Here is a 23116-nt window from a genome sequence, read left to right on the forward strand (position 1 = left end):
AAACGTCCCAACTCCCCTCAAAATGCAGCAGCATGATCTACTTTCCCTACAGCTATGAACAGAGTGTTCTTCTGTTACAGTCACAATGAGGGAAATTCAATTATTTCCCCTTATGCACCTCTGGGAACAAACATATACCTCAAATTCCCTTACAATTTTATCTCCACTAGACAACTCAATGGATGGAGAAATAAAATAAGGAAACATTTTCATCTGGGACATCTTCCTCCAGCTCTTGCCATTCTCATCTGACACTCTGGAACATATGTAATGGTGTCAGCATCTCTTCAAATATGGCACCCTTCACGTTGGGGCCTCTCAGGTTGGCTTCCTGAAGGTCACATCCAGACAAATCACAGTTTTCTAAATCGGTTCCTGTAAGAGTTGCTCCTCTGAGATTACAGTTCTTCAGTTTCGCATTTTTTAAGGTGGCAACTCTGAGGTTAATCCCTGTTGTCTGGCTCCCTTCCATGTCCACACCTTTCAGATTAGCACCCTCTAAGTTGGCTTTAAGACCTGAAGGATCCTCAAAATTACAGAGCCTCAGGGATGCGCCTTCTGCGTTTGAGCAGAGCATCTTGACTCCCTGGAGATATGCACAGTCGAGCACTGATCCAGAAAGATCAGCTCGTTCAAGATTAGCACAGCAGAGATTTGCATGTGCAAGGTTGCAGCGGCTTAAATTGGCCATTTTGAAGTTAATGTATCGAAGGTCCAAATGGGAAAGATCAGCACCACTGAAGTTTAAACCCTGGCAGCGCAGCTCGGACTTGGTTGGCGTGGCCAGCAGAAATCGAACAAATTCATTTCGGGATATTGGTGAATGATCCTCTGGTGGTTGGGAATTCTTTATGGCCACTTCTAGGTGTTCAATCAGTGAGTCAATTCCGAAAAACCTGGCTTCCTCTAGCACACCCAATAAGTTAATGCCATCATTTACAATTAGCTGTCCATGACGTAAGTAGATCAAAATAGGTTCAAAGTACTCAGGACTCCGGTCAATTAAGAAAGCTCCTCTATGATCTTGCTTATTTCCCCAGACACCTTTGTCCTTGAACATGTGCGCCAGCATACTGTCAGTTTCTTTATTCACTAAAGTACTCCTAAGAATCCAGGGGAAAAAATTGATTTCTTCATGTGTCTTTACAAACAAACATATTTAAGTCAAGAGTATACTTGAGTTCAGCTGTTCTCTCAAAGAGATGCATGCTACAACCTTGTTGTTGTAAAATATCGCCCTCCTACATTTAATGTGAGCCAGTCTGTGTGGGACCCTAGCAATCCTCCGGGTGGTCTAGCATTTGTCTGAGGATCAATAAATGGTTCTCCTTCACATACAAACAACACATCATCATCCCTGATCAAAGCAATATCACCAATCAGTCCGCCTTTCCCATTATATACACTGGTGGCTTTTATGCCGAGTTTACTGCTGGCTACTGAGAGCAAATCAGACAAAGTTCCGTACACAGCAACCACCTTGCCGTTCCTCGGGCTGCAGTTCAAGAACAGCGTGACCCGCTGCATCGCGCCACCCGCGCCGGGTCCTGAGGGAGCCGCCACCCTCGCTCCCGGCCCGCCACCCGCCGCGCTCCGCACCCGTGAGACCCCTCCCTCCTCCCACCCGGACTCTCCCGATAAATTTATATATATTGAATCATCCCTGCAACCCTGTGATGAAGCCTACTTGATCAAGATGGATGATCATATTGATGTGTCCTTAGATTCAATTTGTAAAAATTTTACTGCGTATTTTTGCATAAAAACATTTTGTTTCTACTTGGTTGATTTCAACCCTGAGTTTCATTATTTCTTGCAGCCTACTCCTCTTAAGTGAATTTGATTCTTTTTGTTCTAGAGCTTTCAGGTGTACTGCCAAGCTGCTGATGTATGTTCTCCCCAGTTTATAAGAGAGATGGGTCTGAAGTTCTATTTCTTTGTTGAGTCTTTGTGTTGTTTAGGTATAAGTGTAATTATGGTTTCTTTGAATGAATTAGGTACTGTTTCTTCTGTTTCTATTTTCTAGAATAGTTTGAAGAGTATTGGTATTAGGTCTTCTTCAAAGGTCTGATAGAATTCTGTACTAAATCCATCATGTGCTGGACTTTTTTTTTAACTTGGGAGACTTTTGATGACTGCTTCTGTTTCTTTAAGGCTTATGGTACTCTTTAGATAATTTATCTGATCCTGATTTCACTTTGGTACCTGGTTTCTGTCTAGAAAATTGTTCATTTCATCCACATTTTCCAGTTTTGTTTAATATAGGTTCTTGTAGTAGGACCTGATGATTTTTTTATTTCCTGTTTCTGTTATTACATGTCCCTTTTCATTTCTGATATTGTTATTTTGGATATTGTCTCTGTGCCATCTGGTAAGTCTGCCTAGGGGGTTATCTATCTTATTGATTTAAAAAAAAAACAGCTCCTGGTTTGGTTAAATCTTTGTATAGTTTCTTTTTTTGTTTCTACTTGGTTGATTTTGGCTCTGAGTTCAATTATTTCCTGCCTTCTACTCCTCTTGGGTGAATTTGATTTTTTTGTTCTAGAGCTTTCAGGTGTGCTGTCAATTTGGTAGTTTATGCTCTTTGAAGTTTCCTTTTAGAGGCACTCAGAGCTATGAGTTTTCCTCTTAGCACTGCTTCCATTGTTTCCCATAAGTGTGGGTATGCTGTGCCTTCATTTTCATTAAAGCCGAATCAGTCTTCAATTTCTTTTTTTATCTTCTTTGACCAAATTTTCACTAAGTAGAGCACTGTTCAGCTTCCATGTATATGTGGCTTTCCTATTGTTTTTGTTGAAGACCAACCTTAGTCATTGTGATCGGAAAAGGTGCATGGGATTATTTCAGTCTTCTTGTATCGGTGGAGCCCTGTTTAGTGACAGATTATATGATCAATTTTGGAGTTGGTACCATAAGGTGCTGAGAAAATGGCATATTCTTTTGTTTTAGGATAAAATGTTTTATAGATATCTGTTATATTCATTTTGTCCATAAGTTCTGTTAATTTTAATGTGTCTTTGCTCAGGTTCTGTTTCCATAATCTGTCCATTGAAGAAAGTGGTGTGCTAAACTCTCCCACTATTATTGTGTGTGGTGCAATGTATGCTTTGATCTCTAGTAAAGTTTCTTTATGAATGTCAGTGCCCTTGCATTTGGAGCATAGCTGTTCAGAATTGATTATTCATCTTTTTTTTTAATGAAACGCTTTATTTTAAGAAACAAAGATAAATGTACATTTTTGGATACAAGTATACGAATACAATTTTTAAGGTTGTAATTAAGTATTTGTGGTTACATATACATACACATATGTATATATGTAACAATAATATAGAAAAAAAGGTATAAGTTTGAGGGGATGGGAGAGAAACTGGGAGAGGTTGTAGGAAGGAAAGGTGGATGTGATACAGTTCTCTTTTAATTAAAATATATTATTTTTTCCTTGAACTTGACACAGTCTGTGAGTTGTTTTTAGAGTGTTCAGAGATTTCTGGGGTTAGTATCCAATTATCAGTGACTGCTTATTATGTCTGTTCTTTTGTGACTGGGTTATCTCACTCAGGATGATATTCTCTAGATGCATCCATTTTCTTAAGAATTTTGTCAAGTCATTGTTTCTGATAGCTGAGTAGTGCTCCATTGTGTAAATGTACCACAATTTTTGTATCCATTCATCTACTGAAGGACATCTGAGTTCTTTCCAGCTTCTGGCTATTATAAATAGAGTTGCAATGAACATTGTGGTGCATGTATCTTTGTTGTATGTTGGAGCGCCTCTGGGCTAAATGCTCAGAAGTGGAATAATTGGGTCTTCAGGTAGTACTATGTCCATTTTCCTGAGGAACCACCAACTGATTTCCAGAGTGGTTGTATCAGTTTACAAACAACCAACAGTGGAGAAGTGTTCTTCTTTCTCCACTTCCTCGCCAGCATCTGTTGTCATCTGAGTTTTGGATCTTGGCCAATCTGACTGGTGTGAGGTGGAATGTCAGGGTTCTTTTGATTTGCATTTCCCTGATGGCTAAGGATGTTGAGCACTTCCTTAGAATATTCTCAACCATTCGATATTCCTCCATTGAGAACTTTTTTTTAAGTCTGTATCCCATTTTTAATAGGGTTGTTTGATTCTTTGGTGTCTAGCTTTTTGAGTTCTTTGTATACCTTGGATATTAGGCCTCCATCTGATGTGGGGTTAGTAAATAGCTTTTCCCACTCTGTTGGCTGCCATTTTGTTTTCTTGACAGTGTCTTTACCCTTACAGAAACTTTGCAATCTCATTAAGTCCCATTTGTCAATCTTTGACATTAGAGCTCGAGCCATTGGTGTTCTGTTCAGGAAATTTTCTGCTGTGCCTATGAGTTCTAAGGTTTTCCCTACTTTCTCAACTAATAGTTTCAGTGTACCTGGTTTAATGTGGAGATCTTTGATCCACTTGCACTTGAGCTTTGTACTTTGGTACTCTGTATGCTGAGTGCCAGTTGGACCAACACCATTTGTTGAATAGGCTGTCTTTTTTCCATTGAATGTTTACAGTTCTTTGGTCAAAAATCAGGTGACCATATACATAAGGGCTCATTTCTGGATCTTCTATTCTATTCCATTGATATACATGCCTATTTCTGTACCCGTACCATGCAGGTTTTAGCATAATTGCCTTCTAATATAGCTTGAGGACAGCAATAGTGATTCCCGCAGATGTTTTCTTGTTGTTGAGGATGGATTTTGCTATTCTAGGTCTTTTGTTATTCCAGATGAAATTGCACATTGCTCTTTCAAACTCAATGAAGAACTGGGTTGGAATATTGATGGGGATTGCATTGAATCTGTAGATTGCTTTGGTAGAATGGCCATTTTTAAAATGTTGATCCTTTCAATCCATGAGCATGGGAGATCTTTCCATTTTCTGAGATCTTCCTCAATTTCCTTCTTTAGGGGTTTGAAGTTCTTGTAATACAGGTCCTTCACTTGCTTAGTTGGAGTCACACCAAGGTATTTCATATTTTTTGTGACTATTGTGATGGGTACCTTTTCACTAATTTCTTACTCCACATGTTTGTCCTTTGAATATAGAAAGGCTACTTATTTGTTTGAGTTAATTTTATATCCAGCCACTTTGCTAAACTTGTTTATGAGCTATAGGAGTTCTCTGGTGGAATTTGTGGTGTAGCTTAAGTACACTATCATGTCATCTGCAAATAGTGATGTTTTTACTTCTTCCTTTCCAATTTGTATCCATGTGATTTCCTTTTTCTGTCTAATACACCAGCCAGGACTTCCAGTACTATGTTGCATAGGTAGGGGAAGAGTGGGCAGGCTTGTCAGTCCCTAATTTTAGTGGGATTGCTTCAAGTTTCCCACCATTAAGTTTGATGTTGGCTGTTGGTTTGATATATATTGCTTTTATTATGTATAGGTATGGGCATTGGATTCCTGTTCTTTCTAAGACTTTTAACATGAAGTGGTGCTGAATTGTGTCTAATGCTTTCTCAACATCTATTGAGACGATCATGGTTTTTTCTTTAAGTTTGTTTATATGGTGGATTACATTAATGGATTTCCGTATGTTAAACCATCCCTGCATCCCAGGGATGAAGCCTACTTAATCATGGTGAATGATTGTATTGATGTGTTCTTGGATTCGGTTTGCTAGGATTTTGTTGAGTATTTTTGCATCAATGTTCATAAGTGAGATTGGTCTGAGGTTCTCTTTCCTTGTAGGGTCTCTGTGTGATTTAGAAACGAGGGTAATTGTAGCCTCAAAAAATGAGTTAGGTAGAGTTTCATCTGATTCTATTTTGTGGAATAGTTTGGAGAGTATTGGTATTATGTAGTCAATAAATGTCCGATAAAATTCTGCACTGAACCCATCTGGACCTGGGCTTTTTTGGTTGGGAGAATTTTGATGATTGTCTCTATTTCTTTATGTTATGGGATTTTTAGATGATTTACCTGGTCCTGATTTAACTTTAGTATCTTGTATTTGTCTAGGAATTCATCCATTTCCTCCAGGTTTCCTAGCTTTGTTAAGTATAGGCTTTTGTAGTAGGATTTGATGTTTTCTTGAATTTCCTCAGTCTCAGTTGTTATTTCTCCATTTTCCTTTCTGATTTTGTTAATTTGGATACTGTTTCTTTGGCCTCTAGTTAGTCCTGCTAAGGGTTATCAATCTTGTTAATTTTCTCAAAGAACCAGCTCTTGGTTTTTTTTATTTTTTCAGTGGTTCTTTTTGTTTCTATATGGTCTATTTCTGCTCTAAGTTTGATTATTTCTTGCCATCTACTCCTCTTGGGTGTATCTGCTTTTTTTTTTTGTTCTAGACTTTCAGCTTTGCTGTCACGTTGCTGATGTATGCTCTCTCTAGTTTCTTTTTGGAAGCACTCAGAGCTATGAGTTTTCCTCTCAGTACTGCTTTCATTGCTTCCCATAGGTTTGGGTATGTTGTGTTTTTGTTTTCATTGAATTCTAAAAAACCCTTAATTTCTTTCTTTATTTCTTCTTTGACCCTACTATTGTTTAATAGAGCATTGTTTAGTTTCCATGTGTATGTGGGCTTTTTGTTGTCTTTGTTGATATTAAAGACCAGCCTTAGACCATGGTGATCTGAAAGGATGCATGGGCGTATTTCAATCATCTTATATCTATTGAGGCTTGTTTTGTGACAGATTATGTGGTCAATTTTCAAGAAGGTGCCGTGAGGTGCTGAGTAGAAGGTGAATTCTTTTGTTTTAGGATGATATGTTCTGTAGATATCTATTAATTCCTGTTGGTTCATAACCTCCACTAGTTTTACAGTGTTCTTGTTCAGTTTCTGTTTCCATGATCTGTCCATTGATGAGAGTGATGTATTGAGGTCTCCCACTAATATTGTGTGGGTTGCAATGTATTTTTTGAGCTTTAGTAGGGTTTCTTTTATGAATATCGGTGCTTTTGTATTTGGAGCATATATGTTAAGGATTGAGAGTTCCTCATGACAAATTTCCCCTGTAATGAGTAAAAAGTGTCCTTCCTTATCTTTTTTAATAACTTTTGGTTGAAAATCTACTTTATTCGATATTAGAATGGCCACTCCAGCTTGCTTCTTGGTACCATTTGCTTGGAAGGTTTTTTCCCAACTTTTTATTCTGAGATAGTGTCTGTCTTTGTCTCTGAGATGAAAACATAAACAAAACCCAGCAAGTTTCTGGGTTTTGTTTATGTATCCAGTCTGATATCCTATATCTTTTTATTGTTGAATTGAGTCCATTTATGTTAACAGATATCAAGGAATAGTGGTTGCTGTTTTCTGCTATTTTTGCTTTTGGAGGTTGAATTGTGCCTGTATGTCTTTCTTCTTTTGGTTTTCTTGCTTGGGAGTTTTCTTTTTTTTTTTATTAGGATGTAGTTCCTCTCATTGTTGGGTGTTCCCCCCTATAATTCATTGTAGTGCTGGGTTTGGGGTCAGATATTGTATGAATTTAGTTTTGTCTTGGAATATCTTAGTCTCTCCATCTATGGTGATTGAGAGTTTTTCTGGGTATAGCAGCTTAGGCTGGCACCTGTGCTCTCTTAGGGTCTGCATGATGTCTGTCCAGGCTCTTCTAGCTTTCATAGTCTCTGTTGAGAAATCGGGTGTGATTCTGATTGGTCTGCCTCTATATATCACCTGGCCTTTTTCCCTTACTGCTTTTAATATTTTTTCTTTGCTTTGGGTACTTGCTGTTTTGACTATTATGTGTCGGGAGGAATTTCTTTTCTGGTCCAATCTATTTGGAGTTCGGTAGGCTTGTTTTATGCTCATGGTCATCATTCTTAAGGGTAGGGAAGTTTTCTTGTATGAGTTTGTTGAAGATATTTACTGTGCCTCTTAGTTGATATTCTTCGCCCTCTTCTGTTCCTATTATCCTTAGGTTTGGTCTTCTCATTGTGTCCTGGATCTCCTGTACATTTCGGGTTAGGAGCTTTTTGGTTTTTGCATCTTCTCTTACTGTTTTGTCTGTTTTCAATGTTGTCATCGGCCCCGAGATTCTCTCTTCCATCTCTTGTAGTCTATTAGAAATGCTTGCATCTGTGACTCCTGATTTCTTTTTTAGGTTTTCTATCTCTAGGGCTGTCTCTTTTAGTGTTTTCTTTATTGTATCTATTTCTGTTTTAAATTCCTTCTTCCATTCTTTCAACTCTTTGGTTCTGTTTTCCTCTAGTTCTTTGAGTGTTTTTCTTGTTTCCTCTTTAAAAGCTTCTAATTCTTTATGCTTTTCCTTATCCTTGTTTAAGGATCTCTATCATCATCTTGAGGTATGATTTCAGGTCTGTGTCTTCTTTTTCTGGAGTGTTTGATATTCCACTGTTTGCTGTGTTGGGAGAGCTGGGTACTGGTGTTACCAGGTGTTCTTGGTTTCCCTGGGGTACGTTCTTTCGCTTTCTTCTTGCCATCTTGTTGTCAGTCTTGTGTGGATGCCGGGTTACCAGTTCCCTGAACCAAGCTGGGGCGAAAAGGGGGAACCAGGGGACCACACTTTTTGCGAGTTTGGCAGAGATCTCTCCACAGAGATCTCTCTGCACCCCGGCCAGTCGAATGACTCCTCACCAATCCTGGGCCCCTGGACCTCCACTGGACCACCGTTGCTCCCGGTGGTGGAAGGTCCAAGTGCATGCCCTGCACTTTACATGGTCCAGCTGGGAACAGCCATCATGATGCTGGGTCACAGGTTTCCTGAACCGAGCTGGGGCGGGGAGGGGGACTGGCGAACTGCTCTTTTCTTGTGCTCTGCGGAGATCTCTCTGAACCAAGGCTGGTCTGAAAGCCTCCTCGTCAGTCCCATGTCCCTGGATCACCGCTGGACCACCGCTGGACCACTGCTGGCTCACCACTGCTCCCAGTGGCGGAAGGTCCGAGTGCCTGATTATTCATCTTCTTAGATTGTTCCTTTGATATGTATGAATTGACCTTCCTTATCTTTTGTGATAACTTTTGGTTGAATATTTTATTGAATACTAGAATGAATATTCCTGCTTGGTTCTTCCAGCTGTTTGCTTGAAAAATTGTTATCTAGTCTCTTACTGTGACATCTTGTCTTCCTTTGTCAGTAAGGTGTGTTTCCTGTATGCAGCAAAATGCTAGATCCTGTTTTCATATCCAGTCTATTAGTCTATGTCTTTTTATTGGGGAATTGAGTCCATTGATGTTAAGAGATATTAATAAATAGTGATTGTTGTTTCCTGTTAGTTTTGTAGTTATAAGTGCAATTATGTTTGTGTTCATATGTTCTTTGGGGTTTGTTGCAAGAAGATTATTTTCTTGCTTTTCCTAGGGTGTAGTTTATCTCCTTGTGTTGGATATTTCCATCTATTACCCTTTGTAGGGCTGGAATTGTGGAAAGATATGATGTAAATATTTTTTGTTATGTAATGTCTTGGATAGTTCCTCTATCCTAATTGAAAGTTTTTCTGGGTATAGTAGCCTGGGCAGGCATTTGTGTTTTCTTAGGGTTTGAATGACCTCTGCCTAGGACCTTCTAGCTTTCATGTTGAAAGTTCTGGTGTAATTCTAATAGATCTGCCTTTATATGTTACCTGTCCTTTCCCCCTAATGCTTTCACTATTCTTTTTTGTTTTGTTCAGCTGGTGTTTTGATACTTAAGTAATGGAAAAAATATCTTTTGCTGGTCCAGTCTATTTGAAGTTCTTCTTACATGTTCATGGGCATTACTTTCTTTAGGTTAGGGAAGTTTTCTTTTATAATTTTATTGAAGATATTTACTGGCCCATTAAGTTGGAAATCTTCACTCTCTTCTATGTCTATTATTTTTAGGTTTTGTCTTCTCATGGTGTCTCATATTTTCTGGATGTTTTGGGATAAGAGCTTTTTGCTTTTTGAATTTTCTTTGACTGTTGTATCAGTGATTTCTATGGTATCTTTTGCCCCTGAGATTCTCTTTCTTTTATCTCCTGTATTCTGTTGGTGATGCTTGCATGTATGATTCCTGATATCTTTCCTAGGTTTTCTATCTCTAGGTTTGCCTCCCATTGGGATATCTTTATTGTTTCTATTTTCATTTTTATATCCTGGATTGTTTTTTCCAATTTCGTCTTGCATTTGGCAATGTTCTCTTATATTTCTTTAAAGGAATTATTCATTTCCTTTCCCATGTCCTCTATCATGATCATAAGATAAAATTTCAAATCCAAGTCTTGCTTATCAGGTGTGATGGGATATTTAGGACTAGCTGTTGTGGGAGAACTTAGTTTTGGTGATGTTAAGAAGCCTTGGTTTCTGTTGCTTATAATCTTGTGTTTGCCTCTTGCTATCTGGTTATGTCTAGTACTAACTGGCTTTGCTGTCTCTGACTGTATTCTTCCCCTCCCATGCCCCTGTGATTCTGGTTGTGTCAGAACTCCTGGAAATGCAGCTGTCTTTGTGATCCTGTGATCCAGTGATCCTGTGATCTTGAGATCCTTGGTATGTCAGAGTACCTAGGATTTCAGCTGCCTCTGGGTTTGGGCATAGTAGGTAGAGAGCTAGAACCTATTGTCTTGTCTCAGGCACAGGTGCAAGCCAGAAGAAATGCATGCCTCTGGCTGGGCAAGGGTTCCTATGTTCCAGTGTGCTGGAGGATCCTGATTACAATGGGTATTGAGGCAGAGATTGGGGTCTCCTCTGGGTGTGTCAGAGCTCCTTGGGATATTTATTATTCTTTAGTCAGAGAGTTAGAATCAATAGTTAAATATCTGTCAAGATTGTAGAAAAAAATAGTTTTGATTCTTCTTTCAAAGATGTATGAAAAGTCACACCAGAAAGAAATACTAGAAGTATTTTCAATGTGGGAAAACCTCAAGTGCATTTCTCCTTGTATGACAAAAGAAGGAAATTAATTTTAAAAGAGAAATTTTTAAAGACCAAGTATACAAGTACTAGGAGAAAGAGAGGGCTCAGAGGTTAAGAGCACTGACTGTACTTCCAAATGTCCTGAGTTCAAATTCAAGCAACCACATGGTGGCTCACAACCATCTGTAAAGAGATATGATACCCTCTTCTGGTGTGTCTGAAGACAGCTGCACTTATATAATGAATGAATGAATGAATGAATAAATAAATAAATAAATAAATAAATCTTTGAAAATACTATGAAAAGAATATTTGAGGTTTTTTTTCAATTTTTTTTTATTTCGTAAGTGTTAAAACTATGATACATGTTCTGTGAATTATTGAAGATATGAGAAATTCTGCTATAAGAGATTGGGAAATGGTTCAGCACTGTGTCCCGGACTACAACTGAAGTGAAGACCCTTGCTGGTCCAGAGGTCAGGTAAGTCACATGCTCACAGTCCACTACCAAAAACTTGCTGCCTAGCCACCTAATTCTCAGTCCTTCCCCCACTCCTCCTGACTGTGTCCTAGCCCCCAACCTGTTCAGAGACCCCATGTTAGACCAGAGGCTATTCCTGTCTTCAGAACTTCAGGTAGGCCACCTGCTCATAAACAACTCCTACTCTATCAGTAGCCCCCAACCATACTGAAATCCCACCACCACTCCTCGTTGCATGTTCCAGACCCCAATACAGGCAGAGACTCTAGCTAAATCAAACACCATGATGGCCACCTTATCTTGGGCGGAGTACTTCTACTAAACCATTAACCACTGCAAGTAGGAGACTAGAGAGGAAACAGAAACCAAGGAATAAACCACGAATCAACAAAAATAAGCTCTGAAATTGTCATCTAGACCTATAATTACCTCAAACACAGATGCCTATAGGATTATTGGGTCCTGTGTCTGCTCTGTCACAGAGCTCAGTCACTCAGGGAGGCAGGATGTGGAAAGTGACCCCACTAACCCCATGCTGTTGCCATGCTGGGCCATAGGAAAGCCCCAGGACACTGTTCTGGGGGTGAGGAAGTGCAGTCTAAAGTGCAGGACAGCAGAGCTAGCTGGGGGTCCCTGGACCTACAGTGAGGTCATGGTTGTCTTGTTCTCAGGATCTTGAGCAACCAGGTACCACTGGGTGATGCAGAAGAGCTGAGAATACAGAGGGGACCCACACCCTGGATCTATATCCCAGGGTGGAAGAAAAGGGGGAGCTCCAGCTGATCCTATGGGTAGAGTCTTTGTCTTGATAGCTACAGGCTTGGGCTTGGCTGGTGGTCAGTCTTGGCAGTGAGTGCAAAGAAGCCTTCTACAGTAGATTAGATGGCAGCCCTGTAGATGAAGTCCTTCTTCCATGGCTCCCCAAAGCAGATCTTGATGAAAAGAGGCAGGTTTTAATGCATTTGTTGTTATGGTAAAAAAAGTAGATGTGTAAAATCATAACCCCTTTTCAAGGTGGGACTGAGATTAAATAATTTTTGCAGAAATGAATGTCTGGGAAGGAAATGTTATTTGCTAAGCCTTCTAGGCCTTTAGTAACTCATTAAAATGGAGATCTGTCTTGAGCCTATGTGACCACAGGTCACGTTCTCCACGTGTGGAGGGGCTTGAAGCATTGTCCCTACATGACTGATAATCATATCATAAGTCTATATGGGGTTGTGGCTAGTGAATAAGCAAAACTCCTACTGTCCCTTCAGAATCTCTGGCATTTCTAACCTTAGATCAACCAAGAACCAGGCTTCCTTTCACAGTCCCACAGATGCCTACATGCCACTAAACAAAATCATAAACTACAGAAAGCCTGAAAAGTCATAGAAACTGAATACCTCTCTAATAAATGATAACTGTGTCAAGAAAAAAATAAACAAATCAAGGACTGTAATTTAATTTAATTAAACAAAGAAGTCGACAAAAGTGAATACTCAATATACCCAACCTTATGGAACAGAATAAAAGCAATGTGGAACATAAATTGTATAGCAATAAGTGCTTACATTAAAAAAATAGATCTTGGGACAGGAAATTCCACCATTCCAGTGTTATCCATGTATCTCTGGTGCCATTTTGTCAGGAAGCTGTGGTGGGAGACTAGTCCTGAGCATTTGAGGTACTTGAAAACTTCCTTAAGCTGCAGTTACAGTGCTAGTCTCCTGGAACATTCAGCAGGTGGTCCTGGCACCTACCAGGTCTCCATGTGCTTAACCAAATTTGCATAGCTGTAAATCAAAACCAATAGCCATGGATGTTAAAGGCCAGGGAGGCTTTAACAAAGATCCAGGGTCTCTTCACCTTCAAGGATGTGACTGGACTTCACACTAGAGGAATGGGAATGTCTTGATTTTGCTCATTTGACACTGCACATGGATGTGATGTTGAAGAATTACAACAATCTATTGTTTGTAAAAAATCATCTCATATGTGAAAAACATGGGAAGGTCCTGTATAAATTCCATGAGCATGTGAATATCCAACAACAGTTTTCTAAATAGGATGAAATGAGCAAACTGACTCTTGAATCCACCCAAAGTACACTTTATAAAACTAATCACCAAGATGCCTCCCTTTAGTCTTAAAGAAATTTTCATTTGTATCAGAGAATTCATACAGGAGAGGAAGCTTGAAAATGCACTGAATGTGACAAATGCTTTAACCAAGAAGGCATACTTCCTTTACATCAGAGAATTCATACTGAAGAGAAACCTTACTAATGCAATAAATGTGACAAATGCTTTGGCCAAAAACACTATCTTAGTGTTCAGTAAAGAACTCATACTGGAAATAAATCTTACAAATGCAGTGAATGTGACAATAGCTTGGGCCAACATTCCCATCTTTGTATTCATCAGAGAATTCATACAGAAGAGAAACTTTACAAATACAGTGAATGTGACAAATACTTTACCCAAAAAGGCAGTCTTCATTCACATCAGAGAATTCATACCAGAAAGAAAGCTTACAAATTCAGTGAATGTAACAAATGTTTTGGCCAAAAACACTGTTTTAGTATTCATCAGAGAATTCATACAAGAGATAAACCTTAAAAATGCACTGAATGGAACAAATGCTTTGGCCAAAAATGCCATCTTAGTATTCATCAGAGAACTCATACTGGAGAGGAACCTTACAAATGAAGTAAATGTGACAATGCTATAACCAAAGAGGCAATCTTCATTTACATCAGAGAATTCATACAGGATATAAACTTTACAAATGCAGTGAATATGACAAATTTTTTGGTCAAAAATACCATCTTAGTATTCATCAGAGAATTCATACAGGATATAAACCTTACAAATACAGTGAATGTGACAAATGCCTTAGCCAAAAATTTCAACTTAGGGTTCACCAGAGAATTCAGAAAGCAGTGAAACCTTACAAATGCAGTGAATGTGACAAATGCTTTACACACAAAGTTAATCTTAGAAGACATCAGAGAATTCATTCATGAGACAAACTTTACAAATGTCATGTATATGAAAAATGTGTTACCTACAATGTCCATCTGATAGACTGCATACAGTAGAGAAACATTATAAATTAAGTGGATGAGACAATTTTTACCAATAATTATTTTCTTAAAACTTATTAGAAAATATTTACAGTAGAGAAAACTTTTAAATGTATTCAATGTACAAATCCTTTTCTTTTGGCCTATCTCTTAGAATGTAACAGAATACATACAGGCAACAATTTTAAGAGATACAATGTATGTGGAAATATCTTTGACTTCATTTCAGTTCAGAGAAACCATTTAAAAATGTTCTGTGGGGAAATTATTTCTTCTTGGAAAAACTATGGCATTTGTTTTAGTCAGGGTGGATTTTTTGAAACACAAGCCTTCACACAAGAAAATTTGTGTGATAATAAAAAGCTTGGGAAAACCTTCACACAATGTTCAAATTATAGATAAGGTCAATTATTTATGGTGGGAGAAACTCTTAAAATGTAACAATGTAGAGAAGTTTTCATTAAACTTTTACTTGTTTACCCTCAAATATTCCAAGATGAAGACAAGTGGGAAGCCAGAAGAATATAGTATTGTGTAACACATTTATGGCAATAGAAATTATCAATTTCAAAGGGAAAACACAACTCAAAATATCTAATAAAACTGGCAGTATTAAATTAAAAATTCAAATGATCAAATTCAGACAAATTACTTTAAAAAGTGGATCTGACTAACTGAGTCACCAAGACTGCATGTTCTTTATACTGTAAATATGTATACAGATGTCAAGTTTCCTTTGAGAATCCAGTACTCATAATTCTTATTAAATGCTGGTTTTACATTTTAGGAAAACAACTGTCTATGAGTCCCTTGCACTGTAGTTAACAAATCTTTTCCCAATGTCCTATAAATAAAGATGAATGAGTTAACAAAAAGAAAATAGATCTTGGTCCCTTCCAGTATGAACCTGAGCCCTGAGCAGAACTTGAGTGCTGGTGTTGCACCCAATCCCAAAACACCCAGAGGAAGTCAGTCACCCAGGTGCTCTAGCATAACCAGGACCACAGTTGCTCTAGTATGCCCAGGATCACAGGATCACAGGAACACGGGATTGCAGAAAAACTAACAGGTACAGGATCACAGAGGAAGCTAGACTCCTTGGAGATTGGATACACCCAGGATCACTGGAGCTCTGACACACTCAAGAACATTGGAAACTTGGTCACACTGAGACTCCAGTATCTCAGAGGCAGCTTTACTCCAAGGAGCTCTGACGCACTCAGAATCACAGAATCAAAGAATCACAGAGACACCCAGACACTGAGGAGTTCTGACACAATCAAGATCTCAAGAAGGGCAGGATTCAGTCAGAGACAGCAATGGCAGGTAACACTAGAGAAAACCAGATAGTAAAAGCCCATAACCCCTAAAGAAATAGTAGAGTCAATAAAAGTCTGCAACAAAAAGAAAAAGATCAGGCCTAGATGGTTTGGGTGCAGAATTCTACCAAACTTTCAGTGAGCTAATTCCAATACTCTTCAAACTATTCTATAAAAATAGAAACAGAAGAAACACTAGCAGACTCATTTTATGAGGTTACAGTAACCCTGATACCTAATCCATACAAATATTCAACAAAAAAAAAGAGATTCTCAGACAAATTCCTCTTATGAACATTGATGCAAAAATACTCAATAAAAATACTTACAAACTAAATACAGAAACACATCAAAGACATCATCCATCAAGACCAAATAGGCTTCATCCCAGAGATGCAGGAATGATTCAATATATACAAATCCAACAATATATCCACCATATAAACAAACTGAAAGAAAAAAAATCACATGATATCCTGTTAGACATTGAAAAATATTTTTCAAGATCCTACACCCCTTCATGTAATCCGTACAATCAAAGCAATATACAGTAAGTCAATAGTCAAAACCCAACTAAATGGAGAGAACCTTAAATTATTTCAACTAAAATTAGCAACAATACAGTTGCTCACTCTCCCTATCTGTTCAGTATAGTACCTGAAGGCCTACCCAGACCAATAAGAAAACTAAAAGAGACCAAGGGGAAAGCAAGATGTCAAAGTATCACTATTCAAAGATAATATGATAATATACATAAGTGACTCCATAAAATGTACCACATAACTTCTACAGCTAATGAACACTTTCAGCAAAGTGACTAGATAAATGCATCAAATTCAAAGAAATCAGTAGGCCTCCTTTATACAAACAATAAATGGGCTAAGAAAAAACTTAGAGAGGCAGCACCCTTAACAATAGACACAAATAATAAAAAATATATTGGTGTCACTCTAACAAAGAAAAAGAAAGACCCATGTGACAAGAACTTTAGGTCTCTGAAGAAACAACTTGAGGAAGATTTCAGAAGATTGAAAAATCTCCATGTTCATAGATAGGTATCCTTAACAGAATGAAAGTGTCCATCTTACCAAAAGTTCCCAGCTGGTGGCTTTTGGGTGCACAACAGGTGCTCGGACCATCCTCGACTAGGAACAGTGAAGACCCAGAGAAACAGGTCTGGTGAGTAGGGGTTCCAAGTAACCAGGGGGCAGAGAGATCACTGCGGAGCATACGGAAGTGCTCCCCTGCCCTGCTTGATCCAAGGACCCAGGAACACAGCATTGGGCCCTCTGTTCCCAGCAGGCGGCTTTTGGGTGCACGAAAGGCACTCTAAGCATCCACCACAAGGAACAACGGAGATCCAGAGACAAAGGAAAGGTACAAGGGAAAGGCGAAAACCAATCACTGACAACATGGCAAGAGGAAAGTGAAAAAATGTACCCCAGGGAAACCAAGACAACCTGGAAACACTAGAACTTAGCTCTCCAATCACAGCAAATAGCAGAATGCCAAACACTCCAGAAAAAGAAGGCTCAGACACAAAATCATACCTCACGATGACGATAGAGATCGGGAGGAAAACCATAAAGAATTAGAAGCTTTTAAAAAAGAAACAAGAAAAACACAGAAAAAAACTCAAAGAACTAGAGGAAAACAGAAACAAAAAGATGAAGGAATGGAAGAAATTTAAAACAGAAATGGACACAATAAAGAAAACACTAAAAGAGACAACCTTAGAGATAGAAAACCTAAAAAAGAAATCAGGAGTCACAGATGCACGCATTTCCAACAGACCACAAGAGATAGAAGACAGAATCTCAGGGGCCAAAGAGAACATTGAAAACATAGACAAAACAGTCAGAGAAGGTGCAAAAACCAAAATGCTACTAACCCAAAATGTCCAGGAGATCCAGGACACAATGAGAAGACCAAACCTAAGGGTAATAGGAATAGAAGAGGGTGAAGAATATCAACTAAGAGGCACAGTAAATATCTTCAACAAAATCGTAGAAGAAAACTTCTGTACCCTTAAGAATGAGATGAGCACGAGCATAAAAGAAGCCTACAGAACCAGTGCCCAAAGCAAAGAAAGAATACGAAAAGCAGTAAGGGAAAAGGGTCATGTAACATATAGAGACAGACAAAACAGAATCACACATGATTTCTCAAGAGAGACTATGAAAGCTAGAAGATCCTGGACAGACATCATGCAGACCCTAAGAGAGCAAAAGTGTCAGCCCAAACTGCTATGCCCAGCAAAACTCTCAATCACCATAGGTGGAGAAACTAAGATATTCCAAGACAAAACTAAATTTACACATATCTTACCACAAACCAGCACTACAACTAATTATAGGTGGAAAACCCAATACAATGAGGGGAACTACATCCTAGTAAAAACAAAAAAACTCCTAAGCAAGAAAACCAAAATAAAAAAGACAAAGGCAAAATTCAACCTACAAAAGCAATAATAGCAGCAAACAGCAACCACTATTCCTTAATATCTGTTAAAATAGATGAACTTAATTCCCGAATAAAAGATATAGGCTATCAGACTGGATACATAAACAAAATCCAGCATTTTGCTGCATACATGAAACTCATCTCAGAGACAAAGACAGACACTATCTCAGAGTAAAAGGTTTGGAAAAAAATCTTCCAAACAAATGGCCCCAAGAAGCAAGCTGGAGTGGCCATTCTAATACCGAATAAAAAGGATTTTTCAAGCAAAAGTTATCAAAAAAGGTAAGGAAGGACACTTCTTACTCATTGCAGGGAAAATTTGTCAGGAGAAACTCTCAATCCTTAACATACATGCTCCAAATACAAAAGCACCCATATTCATAAAAGAAACCCTACTAAAGCTCTAAAAATATATTGCACCCCACACAATAATAGTGAGGGACCTCAATACCCCAATCTCACCAATGGACAGATCATGGAAACAGAAACTGAACAAGGACACAGTAAAACTAGCAGAGGTTATGAACCAATTGGAATTAATAGACATCTTTAGAATATATCATCCTAAAATAAAAGAATACACCTTCTTCACAGCACCTCGAGGCACCTTCTCAAAAATTGACCACATAATTGGTCACAAAACAAGCCTCAATAGATATAAGAAGATTGAAATACTCCCATGCATCCTTTCAGATCACCATGATCTAAGGTTGGTCGTTAATAACAACAAAGGCAATGAAAAGACCATATGCATGTGGAAACTAAACAATGCTGTATTAAACAATAGCAGGGTCAAAGAAGAAATAAAGAAAGAAATTAAGGATTTTCTAGAATTTAATGAAAACAAAAACACACCATATCCAAATCTATGGGATGCAATGAAAGCAGTACTGAGAGGAAAACTCATAGCTCTGAGTGCTTCCAAAAAAACTGAAGAGATCATACTCTAGCAACTTGACAGCACAGTTGAAATCTCTAGAACAAAAGGAAGCAGATGCACCCAAGAGGAGTAGACGGCAAGAAATAATCAAACTTAGGACAGCAATAGAAACAAAAAGAACCATTCAAAGAATCAACAAAACCAAGAGTTGGTTCTTTGAGAAAATTAACAAAATTGATAAAACCTTTGCAAGACTAATTAAAGGGCAAAGAGAGAGTATCCAAATTATCAAAATCAGAAATGAAAGTGGAGACATAATAATTGAAACTGAGGAAATTCAAGAAATCATCAGATCCTACTACAAAAGCCTATACTCAACTAAGCTGGAAAATCTAGAAGAAATGGATGAATTCCTAGACAGATACCAGATACTAAAGTTAAACCAGGAGCAGGTAAACTATCTAAATAATCGCATAACACCTAAAGAAATAGAAGCAGTAATCAAAAGCCTCCCAACCAAAAAAAGCCCAGGTCCAGATGGGTTCAGTGCAGAATTTTATCAGACATTTACTGATTACATAATACCAATACTCTCCAAACTATTTCACAAAATAGATTCAGATGGAACACTACCTAACTCATTTTTGAGGCTACAATAACCCTTGTTCCTAAACCACACAAAGACCCTACAAGGAAAGAGAACTTCAGATCAATCTTACTTATGAACTTTGATGGAAAAATACTTAACAAAATCTTTGCAAACCAAATTCAAGAACACATCAAAACAATCATTCACCATGATCAAGTAGGCTTCATCCCTGGGATGCAGAGATGGTTTAATATACGGGAATCCATCAATGTAATCCACCATATAAACAAACTCAAAGAAAAAAACACACACACAGTCATCTCACTAGATGCTGAGAAAGCAATTGACAAAATTCAACACTGCTTCATGTTAAAAGTCTTGGAAAGAACAGGAATCCAAGGCCCATACCTAAACATAATACAAGCAATATACAGCAAACCAACTGCCAACATCAAACTTAGCTGTGAGAGACTTGAAGGAATCCCACTAAAATCAGGGACTCAACAAGGCTTCACAATCTCCCCCTACCTATTCAACATAGTATTAGAAGTCCTGGCTGGAGCAATTAGACAGAAAATGGAAATCAAAGGAAAACAAATTGAAAAGGAAGAAGTAAAAACATCACTTTTGCAAATGACATGATAGTGTATGTAAGCTACACCACAAATTCCACCAGAGAACTCCTACATCTCATAAACAACTTCAGCAAAGTGGCTGGATATAAAATTAACTCAAACAAATCAGTAGTCTTCCTATATTCAAAGGATAAACAGGTAAAGAAACCAATTATGGAAAAGATACCCTTCACAATAGTCACAAAAATTATGAAATACCTTGGTTTGACTCTAACTAAGCATGTGAAGGACCTAGAAGACAAGAACTTCAAATCTCTAAAAAAGGAAATTGAGGAAGATCTCAGAAAATTGGAATAACTCCCATGCTCATGGATTGGAAGAATCAACATTTTAAAAATTGCCATCTTGCTAAAAGCAATATACAGATTCAGTGCAATCCCCATCAAAATTCCAACCAAGTTTTTCATTGAGTTGGAAATAGCAATGTGCAATTTCATCTGGAATAACAAAAGACCTAGAATAGCAAAATCCATCCTCAACAACAAGAAAACATCTGCAGGAATCACTATCCCTGACCTCAACCTATATTACAAGGCAATTTTGCTGAAAACTGCATGGTACTGATACAGAAATAGGCACTTGAATCAATGAAATAGAATAGAGGATCCAGAAATGAGCCCTCACATATATGGTCACCTGATTATTGACAAAGGAGCTGTAAATTTTCAATGGAAAAAGGACAACCTCTTTAACAAATGGTGTTGGTCCAACTGGCACTCAGCACACAGAAGAATGAAAATAAACCCTTTCTTATCTCCTTATACAAAGCTCACGTGCAAGTGGATCAAAGATCTCCACATTAAACAAGGTACACTGAAACTATTAAATGAGAAAATAGGGAAAACCTTAGAACTCATAGGCACAGGAGAAACTTTCCTGAACAGAAAACCAATGGCTCGTGCTCTAAGGTCAAAGATTGACAAATGGGACTTAATGAGATTGCAAGATTTCTGTAAGGCTAAGGACACTGTCAAGAAAACAAAACAGTCACCAACAGAGTGGGAAATGATCTTTACCAACCCCACATCAGATAGAGGCCTAATATCCAAGGTATACAAAGAACTCAAAAAGCTAGATAGCAGAGATCCAAACAACCTTATTAAAAATGGGTTACAGAGCTAAACAAGAAGTTCTCATTTGAGGAATATTGAATGGCTGAGAAGCATCTAAGAAAGTGCTCGACATCATTAGCCATCAGGGAAATGCAAATCAAAACAACTCTGAGATTCCACCTCACACCAGTCAGATTGATCAAGATCCAAAATTCGGATGACAGCAGATTTTGGTGAGGATGTGGAGAAAGAGGAACACTTCTCCACTGTTGGTGGGGTTGTACAACCACTCTGGAAATCAGTCTGGCGATTCCTCAGAATATTGGATATAATACTACCTGAAGACCCAGTTATTCCACTTCTGGGCATATACCCCAGAGAAGGCCCAACATACAACAAAGACACATGCACCAGAATGTTCATAGCAGCTCTATTTATAATTGCCAGCAGCTGGAAAGAAACCAGATGTCCTTCAGTAGATGAATGGATACAAAAATTGTGGTACATTTACACAATGGAGTACTTCTCAGCTATCAGAAACAATGACTTTATGAAATTTTTAAGAAAATGGATGCATCTAGAGAATATCATCCTGAGTGAGATAACCCAGTCACAAAAGAACAGACATAATATGCAGTCACTGATAATGGGATACTAACCCCAGAAAGCTCTGAACACCCCAGAAACAACTCACAGACTATATGAAGCTCAAGAAAAGAAAAAAAGAAAAAGAAAAAGAAAAAACCATTATGCTTAATCCTTACACACCAAGAAAACTTTAATTCCAGGTTACATCCTGTTTTACATGTACTTTATGCTCATTATAACTTGTAAGATCTTAATGCACACTATCAAACCTTTAAAAAAAAAAAACAAGCACTGACAAAAAAGAGAGAAGTCTGGCTTGGTGGAGAAGGATAAACCGGGAGAGAAATAAAATCTGGAATAAATAAATAAATAAATAGATAGATAAATAAATAAATAATAAAGTGCTTGCTGACAGGACCCTGATATAGCTATCTCCTGAGAGGCTCTACCAGAGCCTGACAAATACAGATGTAGATACTCAAAGCCAATCGTTGCACTGAGCACAGGGACATCAATGGAGAAGTTAGGGAAAAGACTGAAAGAGCTTAAGGGGTTTGCAGTTCCATAGGAAGAACAACAATATCAACCCTCCAGACACTCTAGAGCTCCCAGGGACTAAACCACCAACCAAAGAGTACACATGAAGGGACCCATAGCTCCAGCTGAATATAGCAGAGGATGGCCTTGTCTGTCATTGATGGAAGAGGTACTGTGAAGGTTCAATGCCCCATCTTAGGTATTCACTGCCATGGCAGTGAGGTGGAAATGGGTGGTTGGATGAGGTTGCACTCTCATAAAATCAGAGGTGAGAAGATGGAATAGGGGTTTTTTGGAAGGAAAACCAGGAAAGGGGATAAAATTCAAAATGTAAATAAGTAAAATATCTGATAAAAAAACTTTATCTTGGTGGGTTTTCCATTGATGAGTATCAGGTGACCTTCACATCTTTTGATTGAAAGTCTATTTTATTGGATATTATAATGATACTCCAGCTTGTTTCTTGGGTCTCTTTGCTTAGAAATCGTTTTTCCAGCCTTTTACTCTTAGGTAGTGGCTATCTTTGTTGCTAAAATGTATTTCTTACATGCAACAGAATGATAGATCCTGTTTACTTATCCAGTCTGCTAGTCTGTGTCACTCTATTGGTGAGTTTAGTCTATTGATATTGAGGATTATTAATTATCAACAGTTTTTTAGTTCTTGTTATTTTGTTGTTGGATTTGGTGCTGTGTGTGTGC

At 38.2% G+C, this 23116-nt stretch overlaps 1 protein-coding gene across 3 annotated transcripts; it reads right to left on the bottom strand.

Moving 5' to 3' along the window:
- Positions 1–244: 244 nt before the first annotated feature.
- Positions 245–1527, bottom strand: LOC308423218 (BTB/POZ domain-containing protein KCTD9-like; the record flags this gene model as incomplete). 3 transcript variants are annotated; one of them, XM_080919875.1, is made up of 3 exons in its annotated part: positions 245–609; positions 751–1100; positions 1214–1527. In XM_080919875.1, the coding sequence occupies 3 exons, from the start codon at positions 1525–1527 to the stop codon at positions 245–247; spliced, it is 1029 nt and encodes a 342-aa protein (XP_080776001.1). The 3 variants fall into 3 exon arrangements, with proteins under 3 accessions (XP_080776001.1, XP_080776000.1, XP_080776002.1); XM_080919874.1 differs by having other exon boundaries at positions 245–1100; XM_080919876.1 differs by having other exon boundaries at positions 245–1103; positions 1217–1291.
- Between the last annotated feature and the right edge of the window lie 21589 nt (positions 1528–23116).

Source organism: Micromys minutus (genome assembly GCF_963924665.1).
Source record: "Micromys minutus genome assembly, chromosome: 8".
Lineage (NCBI taxonomy): Eukaryota > Metazoa > Chordata > Mammalia > Rodentia > Muridae > Micromys > Micromys minutus.